This window comes from Sphaeramia orbicularis, chromosome 17 (assembly GCF_902148855.1).
Source record: "Sphaeramia orbicularis chromosome 17, fSphaOr1.1, whole genome shotgun sequence".
Lineage (NCBI taxonomy): Eukaryota > Metazoa > Chordata > Actinopteri > Kurtiformes > Apogonidae > Sphaeramia > Sphaeramia orbicularis.
In genome coordinates, this window is record NC_043973.1 from 19179848 (window position 1) to 19205273 (window position 25426).

The 25426-nt window shown below is 34.9% G+C and overlaps 1 protein-coding gene across 2 annotated transcripts in view; it reads left to right on the forward strand.

Annotated features, from left to right (window-relative positions):
- Positions 1 to 25426, forward strand: part of LOC115437589 (integrin alpha-6-like) — a 56378-nt gene that overhangs the window by 25144 nt on the left and 5808 nt on the right. For both annotated transcript variants that reach the window (XM_030160868.1, XM_030160869.1), the window contains exons 4-20: positions 2323 to 2584; positions 5629 to 5760; positions 6828 to 7041; positions 8432 to 8625; positions 8724 to 8821; positions 11859 to 11983; positions 12061 to 12150; positions 12257 to 12318; positions 17360 to 17529; positions 17643 to 17783; positions 19932 to 20047; positions 20595 to 20751; positions 20832 to 20906; positions 20988 to 21067; positions 23599 to 23673; positions 23763 to 23865; positions 23982 to 24152. In XM_030160868.1, the coding sequence (XP_030016728.1) occupies positions 2323 to 2584; positions 5629 to 5760; positions 6828 to 7041; positions 8432 to 8625; positions 8724 to 8821; positions 11859 to 11983; positions 12061 to 12150; positions 12257 to 12318; positions 17360 to 17529; positions 17643 to 17783; positions 19932 to 20047; positions 20595 to 20751; positions 20832 to 20906; positions 20988 to 21067; positions 23599 to 23673; positions 23763 to 23865; positions 23982 to 24152 (2265 nt within the window). The remainder of the gene's footprint in view (positions 1 to 2322; positions 2585 to 5628; positions 5761 to 6827; positions 7042 to 8431; positions 8626 to 8723; positions 8822 to 11858; positions 11984 to 12060; positions 12151 to 12256; positions 12319 to 17359; positions 17530 to 17642; positions 17784 to 19931; positions 20048 to 20594; positions 20752 to 20831; positions 20907 to 20987; positions 21068 to 23598; positions 23674 to 23762; positions 23866 to 23981; positions 24153 to 25426) is intronic.

A 25426-nucleotide genomic window follows, 5' to 3' on the forward strand; every position in this document is an offset into this window, starting at 1 on the left:
TATTTTTCCTGAGTGTTTTTATTCCTCTTTAGGCCTGAAAAAAACAATGCGATCGAAAAAATTTTTATGAACCTATTTTTCATGGAGTTGCAAAAATATCCACTCAGCTTGACATCATGCACTTAATTTTTGAACCAAAGAAACATGTATTTACTGATACACTGTGTGAAAAGTATGAAATCAATTTTTTTTAATGCTGCTAATCTGATGTTTTGTCACATTTTAACATACTCTAATATTAGTTATTATTCACTTTATGGAGATCATATGCATAAAAAACCCTTTTGTTTAAGAAAAATGGTCAATTACAGTCTGTTAATAATAACAAACAATTGATTTACACTCAAACATGTGAGTGCAGATCAGGTTTATCAAGAACAGCAAAATGACAGTAATGGTATGAATTACAATGTATGGGATGATGCATAATTGTCCTCTATGTTGGCTGATATGGAACTAAAACAACAAAACCCATGAATATACAAGAGAACAGCAGTAGAAGAACTGTCCACTGTAATGACCACTATGCATGAAAGGGTTAATAGATGCAAGTAAACATGAAACCTGTGTATCGATAGTCAGTAAAGAATGATATGCAAGTTTTAAAGAGGTTTGTATAAAAATGTTAAAAATTACAAAGGCTGACAACATCATGGTGTTGACAAATTGCTTATTTTGACACTATCCAAAGATTAAAAGATGCATCAGATCTTCTAAATTTTGGCCTAAAGTAATAATCAGATGCAGCTGATTATCCAATTCAATCCAACTTTATTTATAAATCACTTTAAAACAACCACAGTGGACCAAAGTGCTGTACAAAAGACTAAAAGCACAATAAAAATTAATAAAAGCATTAAAAAACATTAAAATCAAATAAAAATAGATAAATAAAACAAGTTAAAATATAAAAACAGAAACAAAGTGTCAACATTGCATAAGTGTTAAAAGGCCAAGGAGAACAATTATTATTATTATTATTATTATTATTATTATTACTATTATTACCTCCGCCAAGGAGGTTATGTTTTTGCCGGCGCTGGTTTGTCTGTCTGTCTGTCCATGTGCAAGATAAGTCAAAAAGTTATGGACGGATTTGGATGAAAATATCAGGAAATGTTGATACTGGCACAAGGAACAAATGATTAAGTTTTGGTGGTGATCGAGGGGGCACTGATCTGCCGTGGCGAAGGTATGTGCTCTCCGAGTGCTTTTCTAGTTATAATTCTTCTTCTTCTTATTATTATTATTATAATAATTATTATTATTATTATTATTATTACCTCCGCCAAGGAGGTTATGTTTTTGTCGGTGTTGGTTTGTTTGTTTGTGTGCAAGATAAGTCAAAAAGTTATGGACGGATTTGGATTAAAATTTCAGGAAATGTTGATACCGGCACAAGGAACAAATGGCTAAATTTTGGTGGTGATCGGGGGTAGGGGGTGGGGGGGCCCATGGGGGGGCCCACTGATCTGCCTTGGTGGAGTTCTGCGCTCTCCGAGTGCTTCTAGTTATTATTATTATTATTATTATTATTATTATTATTATTATTATTATTATTATTATTATTATTATTATTATTTTCTAAATTGGTATAGATTTTTCAGCTGATGAAGTGATCTGTTACGAGCCATCCAGTGTCAGTATCCCCCTGATTCCAATTCACCTACTCACAAACTTATTTTTTGGACTCTGTATAAAAACTCTAATTTGCACTATGTTAAATACTTTGACCAATTTGCACTACAATAACATATACATAAACATATTTTTAATAGACCAGATCCCTGTACATATGCACTCACTGTATAAGACTCCAATTTGCACTTTCTGTACGTACTACAATATAAAACCCACTGTAAATAATATATACATAAACATATATTTCACTAGACCAGATCCCTGTACATATCCACTCACTGTATAAAACTCCAATTTGCACTCTGTACTTATTAGGAATCTACTGTAAATTTCATCTCATTGTTCCTTGTCTCTAGTTGAATATTTGTCTATATTATGTTCAAGTGTGATTGGGTTCATGTTGAAACGTGTGCAAAGAAAAACCGAAACCCTTGTATGTGCTCACGTACTTGGCCAATAAAGCTGATTCTGATTCTGTTTTTTTTTTTTTAACACAGCATAATATGAAATGTCAAATTGTTGTTTTGATATGCTGAGTTATTTCTAATTCTTGGGCAACTTAAATTAAAGTGGAGTATTAATGTTAAATCTGCTGTCATTATTTCATCTTCATTCTAACAAAATCTCAGTTTTTCTTTTCCATATGAGACCACCTCTGCTGTGTTTCTTTCTCCATGTTAGACCTGTGCCCATCGTTACCAGCGGAGGACAGGCGTAAATACCCTCACGGAATCACGTGACATTATCGGCCGTTGCTACGTCCTGAGTCAGGATTTGACGATCGATCCCCTGTCGGGAGAAGACGGCGGTAACTGGCACTTTTGTGACGGCCGGCGCCGAGGCCATGAGCTGTTTGGCTCCTGTCAGCAGGGGGTCGCTGCAGCATTTGACAAGGACTTCCACTACATCATCTTTGGAGCTCCTGGGGCTTACAACTGGAAAGGTAAGAGGAGGACGGGGGACAGATGGATGCATGCAACAGGGCACCGTCTAGTACAGGGGTGTCAAACTCATTTTAGTTCAGGGGCCACATCCAGCCTAATATGATATAAAGAGGGCCGGACCAGTAAAATAATATAAATAGGATAATAACTTGAATGAAAAAAGTAAAATTCTGTAATGAAAATGTTTACATCTACAAATTGTACTTGAATATAACATGAACAACCTGAAAATTCTTAGTAAAAAAAGTGCAATGTTAACAATATTAGGCCTTAGTTTATCATTTATACATGTGAATTACAGCTTACAGATCATAGTGGATCTACAAATACACAAAACATTACATAACAGGGAGAGTATTATTAAAATTCCACATACTTCTCTTAAGAGGTTATTCACATTTTTTTTTATTAAAGGCTAGTCTGTAAATGTAAACATTTTTGTGTAATTTTACTTTTTTTTTTTACACTAAAACAATGACAAAAATTTACAGTTTTCATTATTTATAGGTTGTTATGATAGCATTTTACTGGTCTGATCCATGATGATTGAATTGACCTAGAATGACTGTTAATATCTTCAGTGTCATTTTTGCATTTCACAAATTCATCCCAAGGGCCGGATTGAACCCTTTGGCGGGCCGGATTTGGCCCCCGGGCCGCATGTTTGACACCTGTGATCTAGTACAATACTTAGAAATGCATGATCTGACATTCTCAGACCTGATACTGATGCTTGGGTTTTTGAATCTACACATTTCCTCTTTTTTCTTTCATTAATAGACTCCATTGTTTTGTTTTTTTCCAACTTATTTTATTGAGGTTTTTTTTTCAGTCACAGGTTATATGTGTACAACACACCTTTATATGTGAAAGGATATGAAGTCAATAACCAGAGTGACAGCAATGTATAAAAAAATAAAACAACCTCAACAAAGAACAAAACAGACAAACAAACAGTGCCTTGACATTAAAGAATACAATTATACATTCTTATGTAGGTCAATCAGTGTAAATATGGTCCATCTCAGCATTTAAGCCTATAATGCTGAACGTATCCTATAGGATACATGAGTTTTGAAGCGCTCTACATGATCAGTGTGATTTTTTTTTTTTCTTGAAAAACCTGATGTATACAATTAGATACATGCAATACACAGATAATCCACCAGGGGGGAGGAATTCATTCACCAGAGGCCTTTGCAGTGACACTATAAGACTGTCATTAATGAGGAAGGAGGCAGAACTTTGCCAATTTTGAAGAGGAATTACGAATTATGAATTTGTTAGACATGTTTGTGTTATATTATGTTTTTGTTTGTTCAAAAATAATAATATTTCAGCATTGAGACCTGATGTATCAAATATGATACAAAATTTAAACTCATAAATGGAAACTGATACTTGAAAAAAAAGTGATGGTTGCTCAAAAGGACCAGTAAAGGCTCCAGTTTCAAAGAACTGGAATTTTCTGTCAATGATTTAATGGTTCAGGCTTTACAGGGTTAAGGTGCTTCATTACCACATAATCTCAGGCTCCTACATGTTCAAGAGTAAATTAGGTTTATATGTGAATAAACCAACTCCGGGTGACACGGTGGTGCAGTGGCACTGTGAGGCACACGTGCCTCACAGCAAGAAGGTCCTGGGTTCGATTCCAACACCAGTCGACGAGGGGTGGGACCTTTCTGTGTGGAGTTTGCATGTTCTCCCCGTGTCTGCGTGGGTTCTCTCCGGGTACTCCGGCTTCCTCCCACAGTCCAAAAACATGCACTAATAGGTTAATTGGTTAATCTAAATTGCCCATAGGTGTGAATGTGAGAGTGATTGTTTGTCTCTATATGTTCAGCCCTGCGATGAACTGGCGACTTGTCCAGGGTGTACCCCGCCTTCGCCCCTATGTAGCTGGGATAGGCTCCAAGCGACCCCCGTGACCCTAGTGAGGATAAAGCGGGTTCAGAAAATGAATGAATGAATGAATGAATAAACCAACTCCATTTTTCAGTTTCCAGTCACAATATAATTTATGACCATTTGTTTTTATGTTTATATGCCTGTGTATTTTACTTCTGATTTTATTGTAAAGCACTTTGGGAATTCTTTCTGAGAAAAGTGCTATATAAATAAACTTTATTATTATTATTATTATTATTATTATTATTATTATTATTATTATTATTATTATTATTATAACTCAATAACTCAAAACTGCTGGCCTTGTATTGTTAGTATTTTAACGGCATGAAGTGTACTGCAGTACTGACTACAGTACTGATGCATTAACAGAATAATAATGAACAGAACTACTTTAAATACTTTGGCCCAGTTGTAACAAAACCCAATCCTTCTATTTGGGTCAGTATCAGTCCAACATTAATATTATTGCAAAAACAGCAGCAGCATAGATGTTAAAACTAATTAATATGAATATGATTTACTGTATTAACGTCAAGCAGGACATGTTTTTTTATTATAGATAGATAAGACAAAGAATATCATAATAAAGAATAAGAAAAATGACATGTGTACTTTTTCTTGAGTTCATATATGTGCACATTTCTTTAAAAAAAAGACTCTGTTTTGTTTGTGTTTTTTCCCTTAAAAACATTTTTCTGAGATATTTTTGGGTTGAACAGATTGAATAGCCCCCTGAGGCAAATGTATGATTTATGATATTGAGCAATGAAAGTGAAACTGACTTCAGTTGACAAGTGTAATCTGTGATTTATGATATTCGTATTTCTGAGGAATTCACTAGTGATGCTTTTTTCAGTCATGTGTTAAACATTACTCTTCTAATTAGGAAAATTTGGTTCTTGGTTTTTCGTGTTTTTATTCCATGCCACTTCAATTTACTGTCCTCTCTTGTCTCCTCTCTTGGTTTCTCCTTTCCTCTCCTTTTGTTTCTTATCCTCTCATTTCCTCTTCTCTCCTTTCATTTCCTTTCTTCTTCTCTTGTTTCCTTTCCTTTTGTCTCCTTTAATCTCCTTTTGTTTATCCTCCCCTCATTTCCTCTCCTCTTTATTCTTCCTCTTCCCTCCTAAAGGCATCGTACGCTTGGAACAGAACAACAACACCTTAATAGACATGGGCATCTATGATGACGGTCCTTTTGAGCTTGGAGATGAAAAAGAGAAGAACCCTGACGACGTCCCAGTCCCAGCCAACAGCTACCTGGGTAATAAGACATAAGATAAGATAAGATAAGATAAGATAAGATAAGATAAGATAAGATAAGATAAGATAAGATAAGATAAGATAAGATAAGACTTTATTTGCCCCACTGTGGGGAAATTTCACAGTTAACAGCAACAACGTACAATAAGCAAGTGCAGAGAACAGCCAGGTAGGAAAATCACAAACAAGTGAGAAATTTAATTTAATTTAATTTAATTTAATTTAATTTAATTTAATTTAATTTAATTATTCATTCCATTCTAAATAATTAAAGGAACAGGATGAAGAAAACGTATAATACCTGTTCCTTTCTTGAACCAACTGCTTACATCATTTCAGTGTCATTTCAGTGTCATCTTTTAGATCACGTCTTAAAAGGCATTTTTATAGACTTGCCTTCATGTGATGTTGTCTCTTTTTAATGTTTTTAATGTTGAATATTTAATTTTACCCTGTTTTGGTTATTCATTTATATTGACATACATGATGCTGTTTTATTCCACTCCTTCATTTAGCATTTGACAGCATCATGTTGTTATTTCTGCCCTCTCCACTATGATACATTCAAAGTTAGGCATGATTTCGTGTTTGCTGTACTTATCTCTTTTATTGTGTTATTTGCTATGTTTTTGTTCTGCTGTTGTACACTTTTGCTTTGTCTGTCAAAGCACTTTGTAAACTTAGTTTTTAAAGGTGCTATATAAATAAAGTTATTATTATTATTATTATTATTATTATTATTATTATTATTATTATTATTAGTTGCCATTGCAGCTATTACAGTAAACAGTTTACATGATAGTCAATGAAAACAAAACAAATGAAATACAAGAGAAAAAAAGAAATTAGATTTTTATATAAATATTTACATAAATAATTAGAAATAAAAATTACAAAATTAAATAGTATTTACATATCAAAGAGCTTTCTTTTACTCTCCATCCATTCCTTCCCATGCCCTCATCATGTCCTTGGTTGCTTCACTGCTACAAATGCACATACTGAAGCTCCTGACCCTCCTTTGAGTATGTACATAAGCATCTGATGATCCCTCTCTATGTCCCAAAGGCTTCTCTCTGGACTCAGGTATGAGTCTGACTAAGAAGGGCCAGCTGACGGTGGTGGCAGGAGCTCCCAGGGCGAACCACAGCGGAGCAGTGCTGCTACTGAAGGCAGGTCCAGACTCCAGCAAAAAGATGGAGAAAGAGTTCACCCTGGAGGGGGAGGGATTGGCCTCATCCTTCGGTTATGATGTGGCTGTACTGGATCTGAACGGAGATGGGTGAGTGGAGCAAATTAACATAAAAAAATGTACATATTCCTGTTGATGGTTCTGTATTAGTTAATATTGATGTGTTAAGTAGTGCTTTGATTAAAACTCTGATTATTAACTTCTTCAAAGATCAAATGATATAGAGGGTATGCATATACGTCACTTCCTCCCCGGGCCAAGCCCCTCTAAATCAGACCGAGTGGCAAAAACCAACCTGCTCAACATGACGGAGTATAGCAGTAAACACAGCCAAACCGGGAAAATGTGAAATATGAAATTAACTGAAGGACAGTTGGACTGGACATGGATCCGTACGAGTTACCAAAGAATAAGTGGTCCATGAACACTGACATGTGGACAGAAATGGAGTATCCTGACATCCAGGGTGGAGGGGATCATCACTATTTTTACCTGAAACAAATATACATGGTTTCATCATTACTGACAACCTGGGTTCAAAACTAGGGCCCAGAACCAGCTGATCCAAAGTGCATTTACAGTAGACAATGTACTGACCCCAGTGAATATATGCATGATCTACTGGTACTGAGGAGATTTACTGAGTCTAGTTCAGATCAAGTACTTTATACAACACAGATACTACTGCTGTGGACCAGCAGGATACGACTGTATTCTTGTAATATTTTGGCTTTATTGTCGGAATATGACGACTTTAATCTCATAAACAAATTACATTTTTGTTACATTATGAGTTTTTTTATAACTACGACTTTATTCTCATAACATTGTGATTCTTTTTGTTTTCGACTTTATCATAAAATTACGGGTTTTATATGGATATTTTATGACTTTATGCACGTAATAACAATCGTTTTTATTTTCTCATGTGGACCTAAGTGGCCGTTGTAGCTTTATTCTCCAGTTCTCCCGTATTTGAAAAACTAGGTTAGCCTCAGTTCAAGTTAGTTTACTAATCATGTAGGAGCACAAGGTTCAGAATCACAAAATGAAGACAAAAGCCATGAAAGATCTGGTCATGAAACCAAGAGCTTTACTAAGAAGTAATGTTAGCCAAAACAATATGTCATTTAAGATATGATTTTACCCAAAAATACAGCATAAATTAATGTTAGCTGACACCAAACAGGATCCACAGATCTAGGTTTGGTTTCCTGGATTTGTGGATCCATCTACTTCTCTTTTCTTTGTCTTTCGGTGTCTGTAAAACAACAGCTCCAACTGCTTTTCAAGCCTGTTCATACAATCAATCGTACAACAGCTCTTCCCCATTTTTTAATTAAATATTCTTCTTAAGTTTAGACGGTATTGAAACCAACGCTGCCACTCATCTCCCTCTTTCTGGTGACTTGCGCTAGTGGTGACGTCATGCGCATACCCTCTATACCTATAAAAACTTCTACACTCTGCTGTTTGTTAGTTGGCAGGATATAGTGGTTGGAGCGCCTCAGTATTTCGAGAAGGATGGGGAGATCGGAGGTGCTGTTTACGTCTATGTCAACAAAGCTGGAAGATGGGCCAAAGTCAAACCTGAAAGAATAGATGGACAGAAGGACTCCATGTTTGGCATGGCAGTGGAAAGCCTTGGAGATGTCAATCAGGATGGTTACCAAGGTGAGACGGCACATATATTTACTGTAAATAACAAAGTGGACTTATATGTATGTAAATATGCTTGAACTGTAAGTCACTGCTGTCATTTTCTTGGTCAGATTTTGCAGTTGGAGCTCCGTATGAAAACAACGGTGTGGGAAGTGTTTACATCTACCATGGGTCAGACAAAGGTCTCCGCTCTAAAAAACCTGCTCAGGTATCAGCGCTTTGTGTTTATTGTATTTTTGGAGCAAGAACAGTGGATGAAACATGCTGGATAGGAAGTGTCGGTATTATTCTCAGAGCCTATTGCATCATATTTAGTGTAACTGTAGTCTTGAAAAGTTTGGACTGTCTCAGAATGTTGTCAGTCGCATCAGGTCTGGTGGTTCAATATGAAGAGTTTGATTCATTTATATATAGTTTGTCTCATCTTGTCATTAGAAAAACAGTGGTTTGAGTTTCAGTGATGATTCCAGTCCCAAAAATGACAGTTGTGGGAGCGTATTTCTGAGCATTTATAAAATCGGTTAAAGACAAACGTATGAATATGCATGCTTCCGTAGCAGAAATCGTACTCTTTGAGTGGAGTCTCTGGCAAATTAAGTCACAATGAACTTAATTCAGATCCATACAGAAATAAATATAGATACATAGATAATAAATGTTTCTCAGAACACGAGGATAATAACTTAAATACATGGCTCTCTAGGGTTATAGACAGTTCATTTTATTATCCCACAGTGGGTTTTAACTGTCATGGTGGGAGGGAAAAGTCTGATTTGTTACTTACTACAGATTCTATATGTTCCAAACTTTTCATGTTGCATTCAGGTGCTCTTTGTACATTTTGCTCCTTATCAAGAGGTCGAACTTGTATACTTTTGTACATGATAAAACAGCAATACTCTACTTGACAAGCATTCCAACAGATCATATTAATTGCTTATTTTCTAGCGACACCTCCACTGATGTTCATGTTCTGATTCTTATTGATCATTTATTCATTTTCTGAACCCGCTTGATCCTCACTAGGGTCACGGGGGTCACTAGAGCCTATCCCAGCTACGTATGGGGGAAGGCGGGGTACACCCTGGACATGTCACCAGTTCACTGCAGGGCTGACATATATAGACAAACAATCACTCTCACATTCACACCTATTAACCGATTAACCTACCAGTGCATGTCGTTGGGTGGTGGGAGGAAGTCGGAGTACAAGGAGAGAACCCACGCAGACACGGGGAGAACATGCAAACTCCACACAGAAAGGTCCCACCCACCAACAGGCGTTGGAATCAAACCCAGGACCTTCTTGCTGTGAAACACAAGTGCTATCTACTACACCACCATGTCGGCCACATTTTTATTTAACTTTATTTTATTCTCTTTTTTTTGGGGGGGGGGGGCAACTCGTGCCTCACAGCAAGAAGGTCCTGGGTTCGATTCCAACACTAGTTGGTGGGTGGGACCTTTCTGTGTGGAGTTTGCATGTTCTCCCTATGTCTGCGTGGGTTCTCTCCTGGTTCTCCGGCTTCCTCCCACCATCCAAAGACATAGTAGGTTAGGGGTGTCAAACTGATTTTAGTTCAGGGGCCAAATTCACGCCAATATGATTTCCAGTGGGCCGGACCAGTAAAATAAGAACACTGAAAAAGAAAAATTACATATGATAATGTTTACATCTACAGCATTTCCTTAAAAATCTGAATAACATGAACAACTTGAAATGTCTGAAGAAAAACAAGTGCAATTTGAACAACATGCTGCCTCATTTTATCAATTTATAATTTAAACATGTGCACTACAACTTACATAGCAATTACAAATACACAAAACATTTAGTAACAGGCAGAATATCAGTAAAATTGCATTTATTTCACTTAAGACATTTCAGGATGTTCATATTCAGGTTATTCACATTTTTTGTAAAAGGATAGTTTGTTAACCTGTTTAACCCAGACCATATTTTCAGGGGAAAAACGCCTAAAAAGACATACCCAAAGTAAATGAAGAATTACTTCACAATAATAAGGTTCATATGGATGTTCTTGGTATCTATGGACATTTAGAGACCTCACAGAATCTATTCCCATTGTCTAAAATATTGTATCTATTACTATGCCTGAGTAAACTGTGATAAACTGAAAGAGAAATTAGAATTTTTTATCCTCGCCTGTTTTTTTTGGCTGGATTGACGATGATATGCATAAATTAATTGTTCGTGTCGGAGATTTTTAATAGCGTATATTTCACCCCACAAAGATTAAAAATCATGTTTGAATATTAAAGTTTGCACTAAAATACACTTTTGATGTACTTTTATTAACATTAGGGTCTAAACTTTGAGCAAAAATTGAAAAAAACATCCATTGTCCAGATTTATTATATTTTTATAGTAGATGAATATTAATATAATTTTTTTGGCCTGTGGGCGGGCTGATAGGACTAAAGAGGTTTCAATATAAACATTTTCATGTAATTTTACTTTTTTACACTAAAACAAAAAAAAAAATCTGCAGTTGTCATTATTTATAGGTTATTGTGATAATATTTTACTGGTCTGACCCAACTGACATCTTAATGGTCTGTATGTGGAACTTGAATTAAAATGATTTTTACACCACTGATTGTTAATATCTTCAGTGTAATATTTGCATTTCACAAATTCATCCTATGGGCCAGATTGGACCCTTTGATGGGCCGGATTTGGCCCCCGGGCCGCATGTTTGACACCTGTGTAATAGGTTAATCAGTTAATCTAAATGGTCCATAGGTGTGAATGTGAGAGTGACTGGTTGTTTGTCTCTGTCGTCCTTGCGATGAACTGGTGACATGTCCAGGGTGTACCCCACCTTCACCCATAGGTAGCTGGGATAGGCTCCAGTAACCCAAGTGGGGACAAAGCGGGTTCAGATGATGGATGGATGGAGTTTTTAATATCGAATATAAATCCCACCCAAAAAACAAGGAGAAAAAAAAACATCTGAAAAGAAGCGGAATGAAGTACAGTTTATATACTCCCACCCCTTTACCCTATTTTTTTCCTACTGATCACCAAGTCCCATGTCAGTTCCTCAAAGTAACTTAACAAATTTTTCTGTATGTGTAGTAAGATTGGCCGAAGCAATAATTATAGCCAAATCAAACAAATGACTTTTATTTCAGTATTCATCATTAAGTTAGCTCTTTAGTGAATATCCCTCCTGTCTGGGTTTATTTTTCGTACCTAATCTGTGTTGGTCCTTCTGTAGGTGTTATCAGCTCAGGCAGGAACAAAGATGTTTGGCTACTCTTTGGCTGCAAACATGGATCTGGATAAGAACTCCTACCCAGATCTGGCTATCGGATCGCTTTCTGATTCTGTCTTTGTCTACAGGTGAGTGACTTACACTTTAATCTGATCTATTAGTTGTTATGGTTATTAAGACGCTCACTGGATGCTGTTTTTACCAGAGCTCGCCCAGTAATTAGCATCAAGAAAGAAATCAAGGTCACACCCAAGGACATCGACCTCACCAAGAAGAACTGTGGAAATAGTTCTTGGTAAATATGCCCTTCTCTGTCTTCTTCTGTTTTTTTGTTCATCTTTGTGGATGTTAATCATTATTTTATGGAAAACCTGATTGCCTTGTTTGTGTTTTGTCTTCAGTTTGACTGTTGAGGCCTGTTTCACCTACACTGCCAACCCCAAGAACTACTCTCCCAAACTGAGTGAGCTTTTTTATTTACGCTGGTGATGTGAAATGTCAAGTATGTAATATGTATAGGGATGTAAGAAGAGCTTACTGCGGAAATGGGATACAGTATTAATAATGATGTCTTAATTAGCGTATAATCACATGAAAATAAGAATGTGTTTTTAGTACATTAGAATAAACTGTTTATATCAAAGGGAGCCGGTCACCTCCACAAACTCTTCCATGTTGCATCACTATGTTTGTACTGAAACACAAAAACAAAAATATATAACCCATATAAACATTTTCTGTGGTGTTTATGAGGACTGATAACTTTATTTTCTATGGTCAGTCATGAGGCCTGTGGTAATTTCACACGGATTGACTCAATTTCTTTCTTTTTTTTTTTAAGTTTTATTTTAAATTATACATTTACATAAACATGTACTTAGACATAAGGAACCACACAGACACAATACAATAAAACAACAAATTATACAACAAACCAACAAACCTATGAAACACAAAAAGAGAAAAAAACTAAACAAAACAAAAAAACACAACAACAAAAAAACAACAACAAAAAGATAATAGTAGTAGTAGTAGTTTATTTCGAGCGCATAGAATCATCAGATAACAAAGAATCATACAACATGGTCAAAAAAATAAATAAATACAATTTTTCTGCGCTCGAAAAGGAGTGGGAAGAAGTATAACTAATTGAGTCCCACCCCCTTTTTACAAACTAATAATCAAACTAGATCCGCTTCCTTTGCTTTGTTAACACACATTTTCCTCTGTATATTTTTTACAATACCACAAAACATCCATAAAAACCATTCATATACACTTTTTTTTAGTCACCTTACACACAATCAGATTTGCATAATCAACCGTTTTTAATATAAACTATAATATTTATATGCACTTGAAATATTTACTCCAAATACAATGATCAATAAATATGATAGTATCTTCTTATTATAATAACTAATTAACTACAATAATATCTTATTGTGTGCGTACTTCTATAATGTTCTATATTTTGTTATTATAGTGGATTTATACATACTTTTAAATGCACAAATTGAAGAAGACATTTTTAAGTTTTGCTCCAGATTATTCCACAGATGTATACGGTGGCCCAGAGGTGCAACAGGCCAAAAAATTATCCACTAGACGAAAAAAATGATCTACTACAAGAAAAAAAAGAGAACAGCCTAAAAAAATTATCCACTAGATGAAAAAAATTATCTACTACAAGAAATTGTAGTAGATAAATGTAGTCAGATGTACCCCTCTGACAGAGATACACTTGCTTTTTATGTTTATTCTACACTTAATTTTCTTGTAGATTTCAGTTCCCCTTAAATTATAATTCCTTTGCCTGGGCTCAAACATTTCCTGTAGACTGTAGGGGAGCATATGTTCATGGGCTTTATACATTATAGTTAGAGTATTAAGGTCAACAAGATCGTGTAGTTTTAGAGCATTTAATTTGATAAACAGGGGATTTGTTGGAGCTAAGTACTGTGCTTGATTGACAAGTCGAATTGCCTTGTTTTGAAGTAAGAATATAGAATCAATATTTGGTTTATAATTGTTACCCCATATCGCTGCACAATAGTTCAGATATGGAAGAACAAGAGAATTGTACAATATATGGAGAGATTTCTGCTAAATAATATTATCAACTCCTCTTTACAATGCTCTTAATTGCAACTTAATTTCTAAGATGACGTTAGCTTGTTTTGCACACTGTTAAGTTTTCTGGTGGTTAAAAGAGAGAAACGATAGCTGATGAGTGAGTGAAGGGATTATTATGCAAAAACAAGTCCTGCACAATGTCCAGACTAGAAATGGAGTTAGATAAAGGCAGCCACCATCAGTTTCTTCAAAATAAACATATGAGTACAAAATCATGTCTGAATCTTCCATGTTGGACCTTTGATTAAAACCCAAAACAGGAAAATAAGTGATAAAACTGGGGCTTTCATAGTTTTCCAGCAGGCGTCAAACAGGAAGGTGAGGTGGACGGTACTCATGTTGTTACAGTCTGCTAGAAACTACATTGGGGGGGGCAAACATACAGCCCACAGGACAAAACCAACCCGCCAAAGGTTCCAATCTGACCTGTGGGATGAAAGTGCAAAAATTACACTGAAGATATTAACAGTCAAGGGTGTTAAACTCATTTTAGTCTCTCATCTCCCACCTCCTTACTTTTTTTTTTTTTTATAATCTTTATTTAATTGAAGGAGATTTTACAAAATATCACAAAACACAAAAGACATACCCATCTATGCACATATTTCCTCACCCCTATATATGTCCACTCATAAAAATAAACACTTGCCCATATTCACAATAAAATATCTGTATATACACTCACACATATAAATATAAACCGACTCATATGTTTACAGTAACAAATGCATACGCGCTTAAGCTAAAACGCATACATGTCTACACGCACACATACATATACACACTTATACCCTACATACACCTCTTCCCCCTCTTTTTTTTTTTTTTACATGAGAAACAGTCTTTGAAGTCTATAGTATTCCATGGGAGTGTCTGTAATCTGTCTGCCCCCTTACCCTATCCTTCAACCTACCCTAAATTCCTGTCAGATCCCATAAGTAACTCCAAAATCATTCACATATCAGACTAAATTCTGACTGTGCACAAAACACAAAATTGTCATACAAATCAAGGATAGACTGTCCATTTTGCAGCAGCATTTCACATTAAAGTAAACTCAATTTTAAGCAGCAATGTAATATAACCAAGTAACTAAGTAGAATAGACAATTTGTAGTTTAAAAATCTAAAACTTTAGAAATTTTGGGAACGTTTAAGAAAGCATAATTTCTCTCTCTCTTTTTTTTTTTTTTTTTTTTTTTTTTTTTTAACACATTACATATATTTTTAGACATGAAGTGATAATATTGTGTGGGTCTCCCTTGATGATAAATCCCCAGAACCCCACCCCCACCCCCCCTTCCTCCAAGACCACCTCTGAATTTTAAAACAGCTGTGAAAGTGAATAACATAAAATAATAATTGACAGACAATATAAGTAATACTGACTTGAGTACTTCTCAACATCCTTTTTTTTTTTTATGTCTGATACATAATCAAACTTCATTTAACCAAAAAAAACAAACAATAAAATATTTTCTTAGTATGTACTGTAGTATATCTAAAGCAGGGGTGTCAAACATACAGCTTGTGGGCCAAAACCAGCCTACCAGGGGGTCCAATCTGGCCCGTGGGATGAATTTACCAAGTAGGGATGTAACGATATGAAAATTTCATATCACGGTTAATGTGACCAGAATTATCATGGTTATCATTATTATCACGGTGTTATTGTTTTTGTGCTGAAAATGTTCAAAAAGTACTTATGCACACACTGAAATAATTTAACCATGTTGTATTTTAAAATAAATAAATAAATAAAACAAAATAATTGGTACAATGCACTTTCTCTTGGCAGAAACATTCAAATATTAACCCTCAGTGGTCTAAGCCTATTTTGGCCATTTTTCAGAACTTTTGATTTTGCCTTTATGTACTATATAAACAAATGTTTACTATACCCATGTTTGGAATCTTTTTTTTTTCAGCACAACTTCATCTATCTCATCTGCCTATTATTGTTTGACTTTAACTAACTATATCAACCTAAAAGTCTAGAAAATACAAAAAAAAAAATTAAATGCAATTTAAAAAAGGTATATACTTTATTGCATAAATGACAAAAAGATGCTTAACCCTCCAGTATCCAGGTGCGCCTTTTAGGCACACTTTGCACTTCGTTTTAAAAAACTTTATATCATCTTTCACAATTTAAATGAGGTTAGAATTCAAAAGTTGTTCATTTTTGCATGATCTTTAAAATTCTGGCCACCAACTAAAATTTGCACATTGTAAACAAAAGAAAATTACAAAACTAGCATCTGTCTCCCAAGTGTGCCTAAAATGCACTATTTCTTCCATTTGATATGTATGATTAGGCCTGACCTTGATTTACTAAAATAAAATCAAATTAGAGCAGAAAAATATATCAACATATAATATTTAATAGTTTTATTTATAGCTGTGCATTTTACGCACACTTGATGACAGATGCTAGTATTTTTGAACATTTGACCTAGCACCAAAAATAATAATACAGACTAACTAATGTTGGAGTTAATCATTGACATATGCCAGGCTGCAAAAATCAAATAATATGTGATCCACTTTTTATGTAGTATACTGAAAAAAAATATTTTTGTGTGTTTTTTGCTTCCAAAAAAAATGGTTTGTTTACATTACAAACACGGCATTTAAAGGGTTAAAAAAATGTGACAATTATTGAGTATTTGGTATTTGTATTTATGGCTCAAGTTGATGAAATAGAAAAAAGTGTATAAGAATTAAAAACGAACTGTATGAAATTTTTTTTGACATTATTCCACAAGTGTGCGAAAAAGGCACACCTGTAAGGGCCTTGCTGGACGGGATACCGGAGAGTTAACGAACCTTTTCAAAGACTTTAAAAGTGAATATTGGTTCCAAATATTAGGTATATAAAATCAAAATTGTAATAAATTAAAACTATACTCAAATATTTGACATAAAAGCAGATCTTTACATAAGCGTTTTTTCCCCTAAAAGTGTGGTAATCAAACACGGTTATCATGATAATTAGAATTTAAACGGTAATACTAACCGTCTGCAATTTTACCGCGGTTTATCGTTTTACCGGTAATCGTTACATCCCCATTACCAAGTGCAATAAAATACACTGAAGAAATTAACAATCAAGTGTCAAACTCATTTTAGCCCATGTGTCGCATTTGATCTCAAGTGGGTTGAACCAGTAAAATAATAGCATAATAACCGATAGATAATGAAAACTCTAAAATTTGAACCATATTATGCCTGTTACTAAAAATTTTGTGCTTTTGTACATCCACTGAGACCTCTAATGCACATGTATAAATGAGAAGTTGAGGCATAATACTGTTAGAATTTCCCTTTTTTCAGTTTTAACCTTATCTCTGTCTCTTTCTCATGTAGCGGTTGCCTACTCCCTCGAGGCCGATGCTGACCACAGGAGTAAGAATCTAATGCCTAGGGCCACCTTCCCCGAACCCTCTGACTCTGACAAGAAGTACCAATCCAAAGGCACCGTCACTTTGGAGAAAAAAGGAAAACAGCACTGCTTCAAACGTCAGCTTGCCATGCAGGTAGTGACCCTTTCTCTCTTCTTTCTCATAGTTGAACAGCACAATGAATAAAACTGGTACTCTAAGCCTCTAAGTTTGGTTGGAGCTGATTTGGTCTGATGTAAATTCAACAGGAAAACATTCGAGACATACTGCATCCAATCCCTATTGATGTGTCCGTGGATATCCAAGACTCCAAACGTAAACGCAGACAGAGTGCATCTCCACTCACACCTGTACTGGATGCAAATGAACCCACAACAAGTCGATCAGAGGTAAAAACACCAGAGTCAATACAGCCTTGAAATGTTTTTTTTTTTTCTTTTTAGTGTAGTTACCTCCGCCAAGGAGGTTATGTTTTTGTTGGCGTTGGTTTGTCTCTTTGTCTGTCTGTCTGTCTGTCTGTCTGTCTGTGTGCAAGATAACTCAAAAAGTTATGGACGGATTTGGATGAAAATTTCAGGAAATGTTGATACTGGCACAAGGAACAAATGATTCAGTTTTGGTGGTGAGCGGGGGTGGAGGGGGCACTGATCTGCCTTGGCGGAGGTCTGCGCTCTATGAGTGCTTTTCTAGAAAAGACAGCGCAGACCTCCGCCAAGGCAGATCAGTGCCCCCTCCACCCCCGCTCACCACCAAAACTGAATCATTTGTTCCTTGTGCCAGTATCAACATTTCCTGAAATTTTCATCCAAATCCAGGGCACTGATCTGCTTAGGCGGAGGTCTGCGCTCTCCAAGTGCTTCAAGTTTTAGAGTGTAGTTTTTTGTTTTTCAGGAATTGTGTAGACTTAGTTTAGTTTTTTAGTTTTCAGTAATTGGGTATTCATTGTATAAAAGCTGAAAGAAGTAGGATGATCTAGAAAAGCTAGAAAAATTTTCCTGCAACTCTTTACAAAAAAAGGTGATTATTTTTATTTGGCGTCATTGCACACATTCCAAACACTACAAAAGCACTGAGAGAGCGCAAACCTCTACCAAGGCAGAATAGTGTTGTCCTCCCCCCCGATCACCACGGAAATCTAATCATTTGTTCCTCGTGCCAGTATCAAGATTTCCTGAAAATTTCATCAAAATCCGTCCATAATTTTTTGAGTTATCTTAGTAACAGACAGACAAACAACCCCTCCCCCCCGATCGCTACCAAAATTTAATCATTTGTTCTTTGTGCCAGTATCAATATTTCCTGAAAATTTCATCAAAATCTGTCCATAACTTTTTGAGTTATCTTGCTAACAGACAAACAAACAAGCAAACAGACAAACAAACAGACAAACCTGATGAAAACATAACGTCCTTGGCGGAGGTAATAATCAAATGAAACTGGATTAAAGGGTCCATACTGTACAAAACTGTTTTATTCTTGGACACAACCAACCATTCATGTTAGGTGTAAAAAGCTACAATTCTTTTTCATTTTACTTCATGTTGCATTGAAAATATCGCTTTACTTTTACTTTTATTGCTAGTTTAAGGGCGAGGTCAAGGGTGTCACAGATGGACCTCCCACAGCTTTTTGATTCATAACTTTTGAAACAGACAAGTTTAAGACAAATATTACACATAATTGAAAATGTCTAAATGCCATCTTAAACATACTCAAAGGGCAAAATTTAGTTTAAAATATCTTTAAATGAAAAATATCAAAAACTACTGTGTCACAGATGGACAAAAAATTTACGTCTATTTTTTGCAACAATTACAAAGTTCTCACAAGTGAAGTTCCTCTGACATTTTCATTCTAAAATTTATTCAGTGTATACCTTAAACCCTCTATTTTACAACCTAATAATTGGTTAGAGAAAAAAAAGATTTCATCATACCTAAATAGCAAGAGTTTTGACAAATGGCTCGGATGGACAATAAAAGTAAATATCAAATTAAACATTTTTTATTTCAATTATCAACATCATATACATTTTTTTTTTTACAATATTTACAACATACAAATAATATTAACATTCTATTCAAATGTAGTTTGCATCGATATATACATTTATTAATTTTAAACACTGTGTATTCAGAATATGACATAAATAATATAATAGTCAAATATCAATGAATTCGGAATAAATTTAGTTTATTTATGAGAGTTTATAAAATGAACCCAGAATGACAGCACAAAACTTTGTCACTTTCCAAATATTCACTCTCATAAAACTCCTCAAAATTTTTTTTTCACGAATTTTTCTCATTTCAAAATACATTTTCCTGAAAATATAAGTAATTACCTACCCAAAAATATAAGTTTGGTAAAAATAATTGTACTTTTAATTTTTTTGACCAGATGTTAACCTTCCCTTTACTTCGCCCTTTAGTCAGTTTCAATAACCCTGATACATTCTGCATGAGTATGAACATACTGATAGACAGATGAAAAGTATTGGTCTGCGTGTAATCTTTTGCATTTGGAAATATTTACAGGTACATTTCCTGAAGGAGGGATGTGGCACCGACAATCTGTGTCAGAGCAACCTGCAGGTGAAATGTGTCTACGGCCACAGATCAACCGACGAAGACACATTCACAAAGATGAAAGAGTAAGAACTGATACATAGAAAACACATCTTTATTTATTTATTTTTTCAATTATCTTTATTAGATTTTATTACATTTTTTACAACAACAAATGGCTCAGTACAACACCAGGTCTATAAGAAAATAAAAAATATGAAACTGCTGGAAGATAAGCAGAGTAAGAGAAAAAAAAAAGTAGACTAATCCAAGATAAAGCAACTATTACACAGTTTGGACTTATAGTGAAGATAAAACAAAGATCAGACAATCAAGCAGTGACAGGTGAGATCAGTAGTGATCTTATTGTAAACAGGCACCAAAGAGTTTCAGTCACTGATGAGGTCTGAAAGCATAGAAGTGACTGATGAGTTATTGAAACAGAGGTATGGAGTCCAAATTTTCATAAACTGTCCCTTTGAAGAATGAAGTCAACAGGTCAAATAGTTCATAGGAAAGCATTCCAGAAGGATTTTATGCCATGTTGTTTGAGTGGGAGGTTTGTAGAAAACACATCTTTAATATTTATTTACTCAGTAGCAAATACTTTAATTAACTTGTGTCTGTTTAAAGGGAGAAGGGGGTGCCGGTGGTCTCACTCAGCGATCAGAAGGTCATCGCCTTAGAGGTCACAGTGACCAATCACAACGGAGACGATGCACACGAAGCCTCCCTGGTCGCCTCCTTCCCACGCGCCCTCAGCTACTCCGCTTACCGCAGTGGACCTGAAGTGAGCATTTCTGTCTGTTTCTCTCTCCCATACATACCTGTAAGGAATTCTGATCGAACATTTGTTATTGATTTCTGAAGGTGAACTGCGTAGCCAATAAAAACGGCTCTAAAGTTGAATGCGAGCTTGGACATCCCTTCAAAAGCAACGCAAAGGTAAGAGGAAGCTGCATTTAGTTTGTTTTTCTTTGTGCTTGTGTCATTTTTAGTAACCACACGTTGTGTTTGTACATATAGACGACCTTCTACATTATTCTGGGTACGTCAGGGATCTCTCCTAAAACTACTGAACTGGAGGTTGATTTTCAACTTAAAACGTAAGCACACTTTAATGACATACTTTGAAAGACTTGTTGAACTCATTTTCTTTCAGGGGCCACAACATTCAGCCCGATTTAATCTGAAGTGGGCCGGACCAATAAAATAATAGCATAATAACCTATAAATAATGACAACACCAAATTTTTGTCTTTGTTTTAGTGCAAAAAAAAACACATTAAATTATGAAAATACTTACTTTTATAAACTATCCTGTAGAAGCCAATAATGTAATAACAACTGATAACATAATAACGGCCCATAACGTAATAAATTTGCCAGTTTTAAAATGTAGTAAGCCAATAACGTCATATCTGGCCAACAACGTAATAAATGTCCTGAACTGATAACGTAATAACTTTTGGTTAATAACATTATAACTTATTGGCTGGTTATTACGTTATTGGCCTGGTAAAAAAAAAATCCTTTGCAAATGTAATAACTGAGTCAATAACATAATAAGTTATAACATTACTGGCCAAAACCTATTACGTTATTGGTTCAGGACTTCTATTACATTATTGGCCAGATATTACATTATTGGCCTATTACATTTTAAAAATGGCAAATTTATTATGTTATTGGCCGTTATTACATGATCGGTTGTTATTACATTATTGGCTTCTACATATCCAAACAAAAAAAGATATGAATAACCTGAAAAAGCTGAAATTTCTTAAGAAAAATAAGTGCAATTTTAACAATATTATGCCTCAACATCTCATTTGTACATGTGCATTATGGATCGGATCTACAAAGACACTAAACACTTAGTTACTGGCAGAAAATTGTTAAAACTGTGCTTAATTTTCTTTAGATGTTTCAGGTAGTTTACATTTGTTCAGGTTATTCACATTGTATTTTTACAAGATAGTTTGTAAATGTAAATATTTTCTGCATTAAAACAAAGACAAATATTTGAAGTTGACATTATTTATAGGTATAGTGTAATATTTTTTTCACATCTACCAAGAAGAAAATATGGAGTCATTATTTTTTGGAGGTTATTCTGCTATTATTTTACTTTAGATCAATTTGACCTGTATGTGGAACCTGAACTAAAATGAGTTCTGCAGCCTTGACTGGAATTTTTGCACTTTGCAAATTCATCCTACGGGTCGGATTGGAACCTTTGGCGGGCCGCATTTGGTCCCCGGGCCGTGTGTTTGAGACCCCTGTTTTAAAGCATTAGCACACCAGTGGACCATAATACACTGATGTATCAACATTCATACACTATTACAGGGGTGTCAAACTCATGTTAGTTCAGGGGGCACATAAAGCCCAATATGACCTGCTGTGGGCTGGATCATTAAAATAATAACAAAATAATACATATATGATATCAATTCCAAAATTTGTATGTCTAATTTCTATGTTTTAGAGTGAAAAAAGTAAGATTATATTATCAAAATTTCTACATCTACAAACTATCTTTTAAAAAAATATGGAAAAACATGAACCATGACCAAAATGAGATTTATTAAGAAAGAATTTATGCTATTGTTTAGCCTCAGCTTCTCATTTTTACATGTTCATTACAACGTACAGATCACAGTGGATCTACAAATGCACAAAACATTTAATAACAGACAGAATATTGGTAAAATTACTCTTAAATCTCCCAAGGCATTTCAGGTTGTTCATATTTGTTCAGGTTTTTCACATTTTTTTTTATAAAAGGCTAGTCTGTAAATGTTAATATTTTTGTGTAATTTTACTTTTTTTACACTAAAACAAAGAGAAAAATATGTGGTTTTCATTATTTATACTTTATTATGATAGTATTTTACTGGTCTGACCCACTTTAGATGGAATTGAACTAAATTTATTTTTGACATCCTTGATTGTTAATATCTTCAGTGTAATTTTTGTATTTCACTAATTCATCCCATGGGGCGGATTGGACCCTGTTGAGCCGGATTATGTAATAAATTCCCATTATGTAATAAAAGTTCAAAATGTAATAAGAATATCACGTCATCTTGTAATAAAGCCACATTATGTAATAAACTGACGCATTTTGTAATAAATTACCTCCATGCATTATGTAGTAAATTTTTTCGCATTATGTAGTAAGTTATTACAATTTGAGAAATTTATTAAAAAATACACTTGACACATTTTTATTTTCATTTTTAAACTGTGTGGTTAAAGTTCTGATTCCATTACCTGTAGCTCCTGTGACTAATTTCTTCTAAATTGCTCTGAAATTATATTAATTTGGATTGTTATTACATAATGAACCATTTTATAATAGTTTTTTTTTTAAAATAAAAATGTGTCAAAATGCGTTGACGTAGTTTATTACAAAATGCGTCAGTTTATTACATAATGCGGCTTTATTACAAGATGACGTGACATTCTTATTACATTTTGAACTTTTATTACATAATGGGAATTTATTACATAATGCGGCTCAACAGACCCTTTGGCTTTTTTTTGGTTTTGGCCCCCGGGACGCATGTTTGACACCCCTGCACTATTAAGAGTATCTGACCTGTTCTATGTGCAATGTCTGATTTGACAGAACAAGCAACCAAACGCTAACGCCTGTCAAAGCAAAAGCAAAAGTGGCGATCGTGTTGCAGCTGTCTGTATCGGGGTATGTAACACACAAACACGCATATAATCTGCAAAAACACACAGTTACGCTAATATTTCTGTGACTTATGCTTTTCTCTTTCTCTCCAGATTCGCTCAACCATCTCAAGTCTACTTTACAGGAGAGGTCAAAGGTGAGAGCGCCATGAAACGTGAAAGTGACATTGGCAGTGCCATCACACACCAGTTTAGAGTAAGTATCTGCACAGAGGAAACGCTCTTTTCCAGAGTGGCAGTACACCCACAACTGTACTGTATGAAACCACCATCAGCTGATGTAGGTCACTGCTCTGTCTTCATTTGCTTTAGATTATCAACCTTGGAAAGCGTTTGACAGACTTTGGCACTCCCTCTCTTGAAATTGAGTGGCCAAAATCTACGGCGGATGGAAAGTGGCTGCTCTACCTGACCAACATCAGCTCCAAGGGAGTGGAAAAGATGGAGTGCACTCATGACGACGTAGTCAACCCCCTGAAATTGGTCAGTGGAAACATAGAAACAACACAGAAAGGCTGATCTTCAGATTGAATGTTTTACTGTTTTGTAACAATAATGGTGTATTTTGTAATAGATAGACATTTTCCCATGCATAGATTTTAGGTCTTTCCTCTGGGAGCCTGTACATTCATGTTTGCATAATTATAAACTACTATGGTGTTTCCCTAAGATTATGGAAGATGTACATGTAAAGCTGGGGAGTTTGGGGACCACCCAAGAAGACTGAAAGCAAAATTTGCCAAAGACATCCAACTTTAACCGTAAAATCTTGGAGAAGTCATGTAGTTTTAACCCTTTCATGCATGAATTATGAGAATCTTAGTTGAGGTTTTTTTTTTTGAGAGTTTTTTTTTTTTTGAGAGTTTTTTTCCTCCTTAGGCATGAAAAAAAACAATACAATTGAGTTTTGTTTTTGTTTTTTTCATGGATTTACAAAAATGTCCTCTCTGCTACACCATGCATTATATTCTCAAAGCAAAGAAACATGTATTTAAAACCCAATATCAAAAACTGATATGAAAACAATGAAATAAAAACATGTTTAAACCCCTTTAGCCCTATCAGCCCGCCCGCGGGCCGAAAAAATTATATTAATATTCATCAACTAAAAAAATATAATAAATCAGGACAATGAATGTTTTTTTCAACTTTTGCTCATAGTTTAGACCCTAATGTTAATAAAAGTACATCAAAAGTGTATTTTAGTGCAAACTTTAATGTTCAAACAGGATTTTTTATCTTTAATCTTTGTGAGGTGAAATATACGCTATTAAAAATCTCTGACACGAACAATTAATTTATGCATATCGTCGTCAATCCAGCCGAAAAAAAACTGGTGAGGATAAAAAACTCTAATTTCTCTTTTAGTTTGTTACACTTTACTCAGGCATAGTAATAAATAAAATGTTTTAGACAATGGGAATAGATTCTGTGAGGTCTCTAAATGTAAATGTTTGGGTATGTCTTTTTAGGCATTTTTCCCCTGAAAATATGGTCAGGGTTAAACAGGTTAATGCTGCTAATCTGATGTTTTCTCACATTTTAACATATTCTCATACTAGTTATTACTCACTTCATGGAGATAATATGCACAAAAAAAAACCTTTTTGTCCAAAAGAACCCCCCAAAACTGTTGATTACACTCTAACAATTAACCGTTGATTTACATTCAAACATGTTAGTGCAGATCAGGCTTATCAAGAGTTTGTCAAGTGTTTAGGACGATGCGTAAGTGTCCACTGTGTTGGCTGATATGA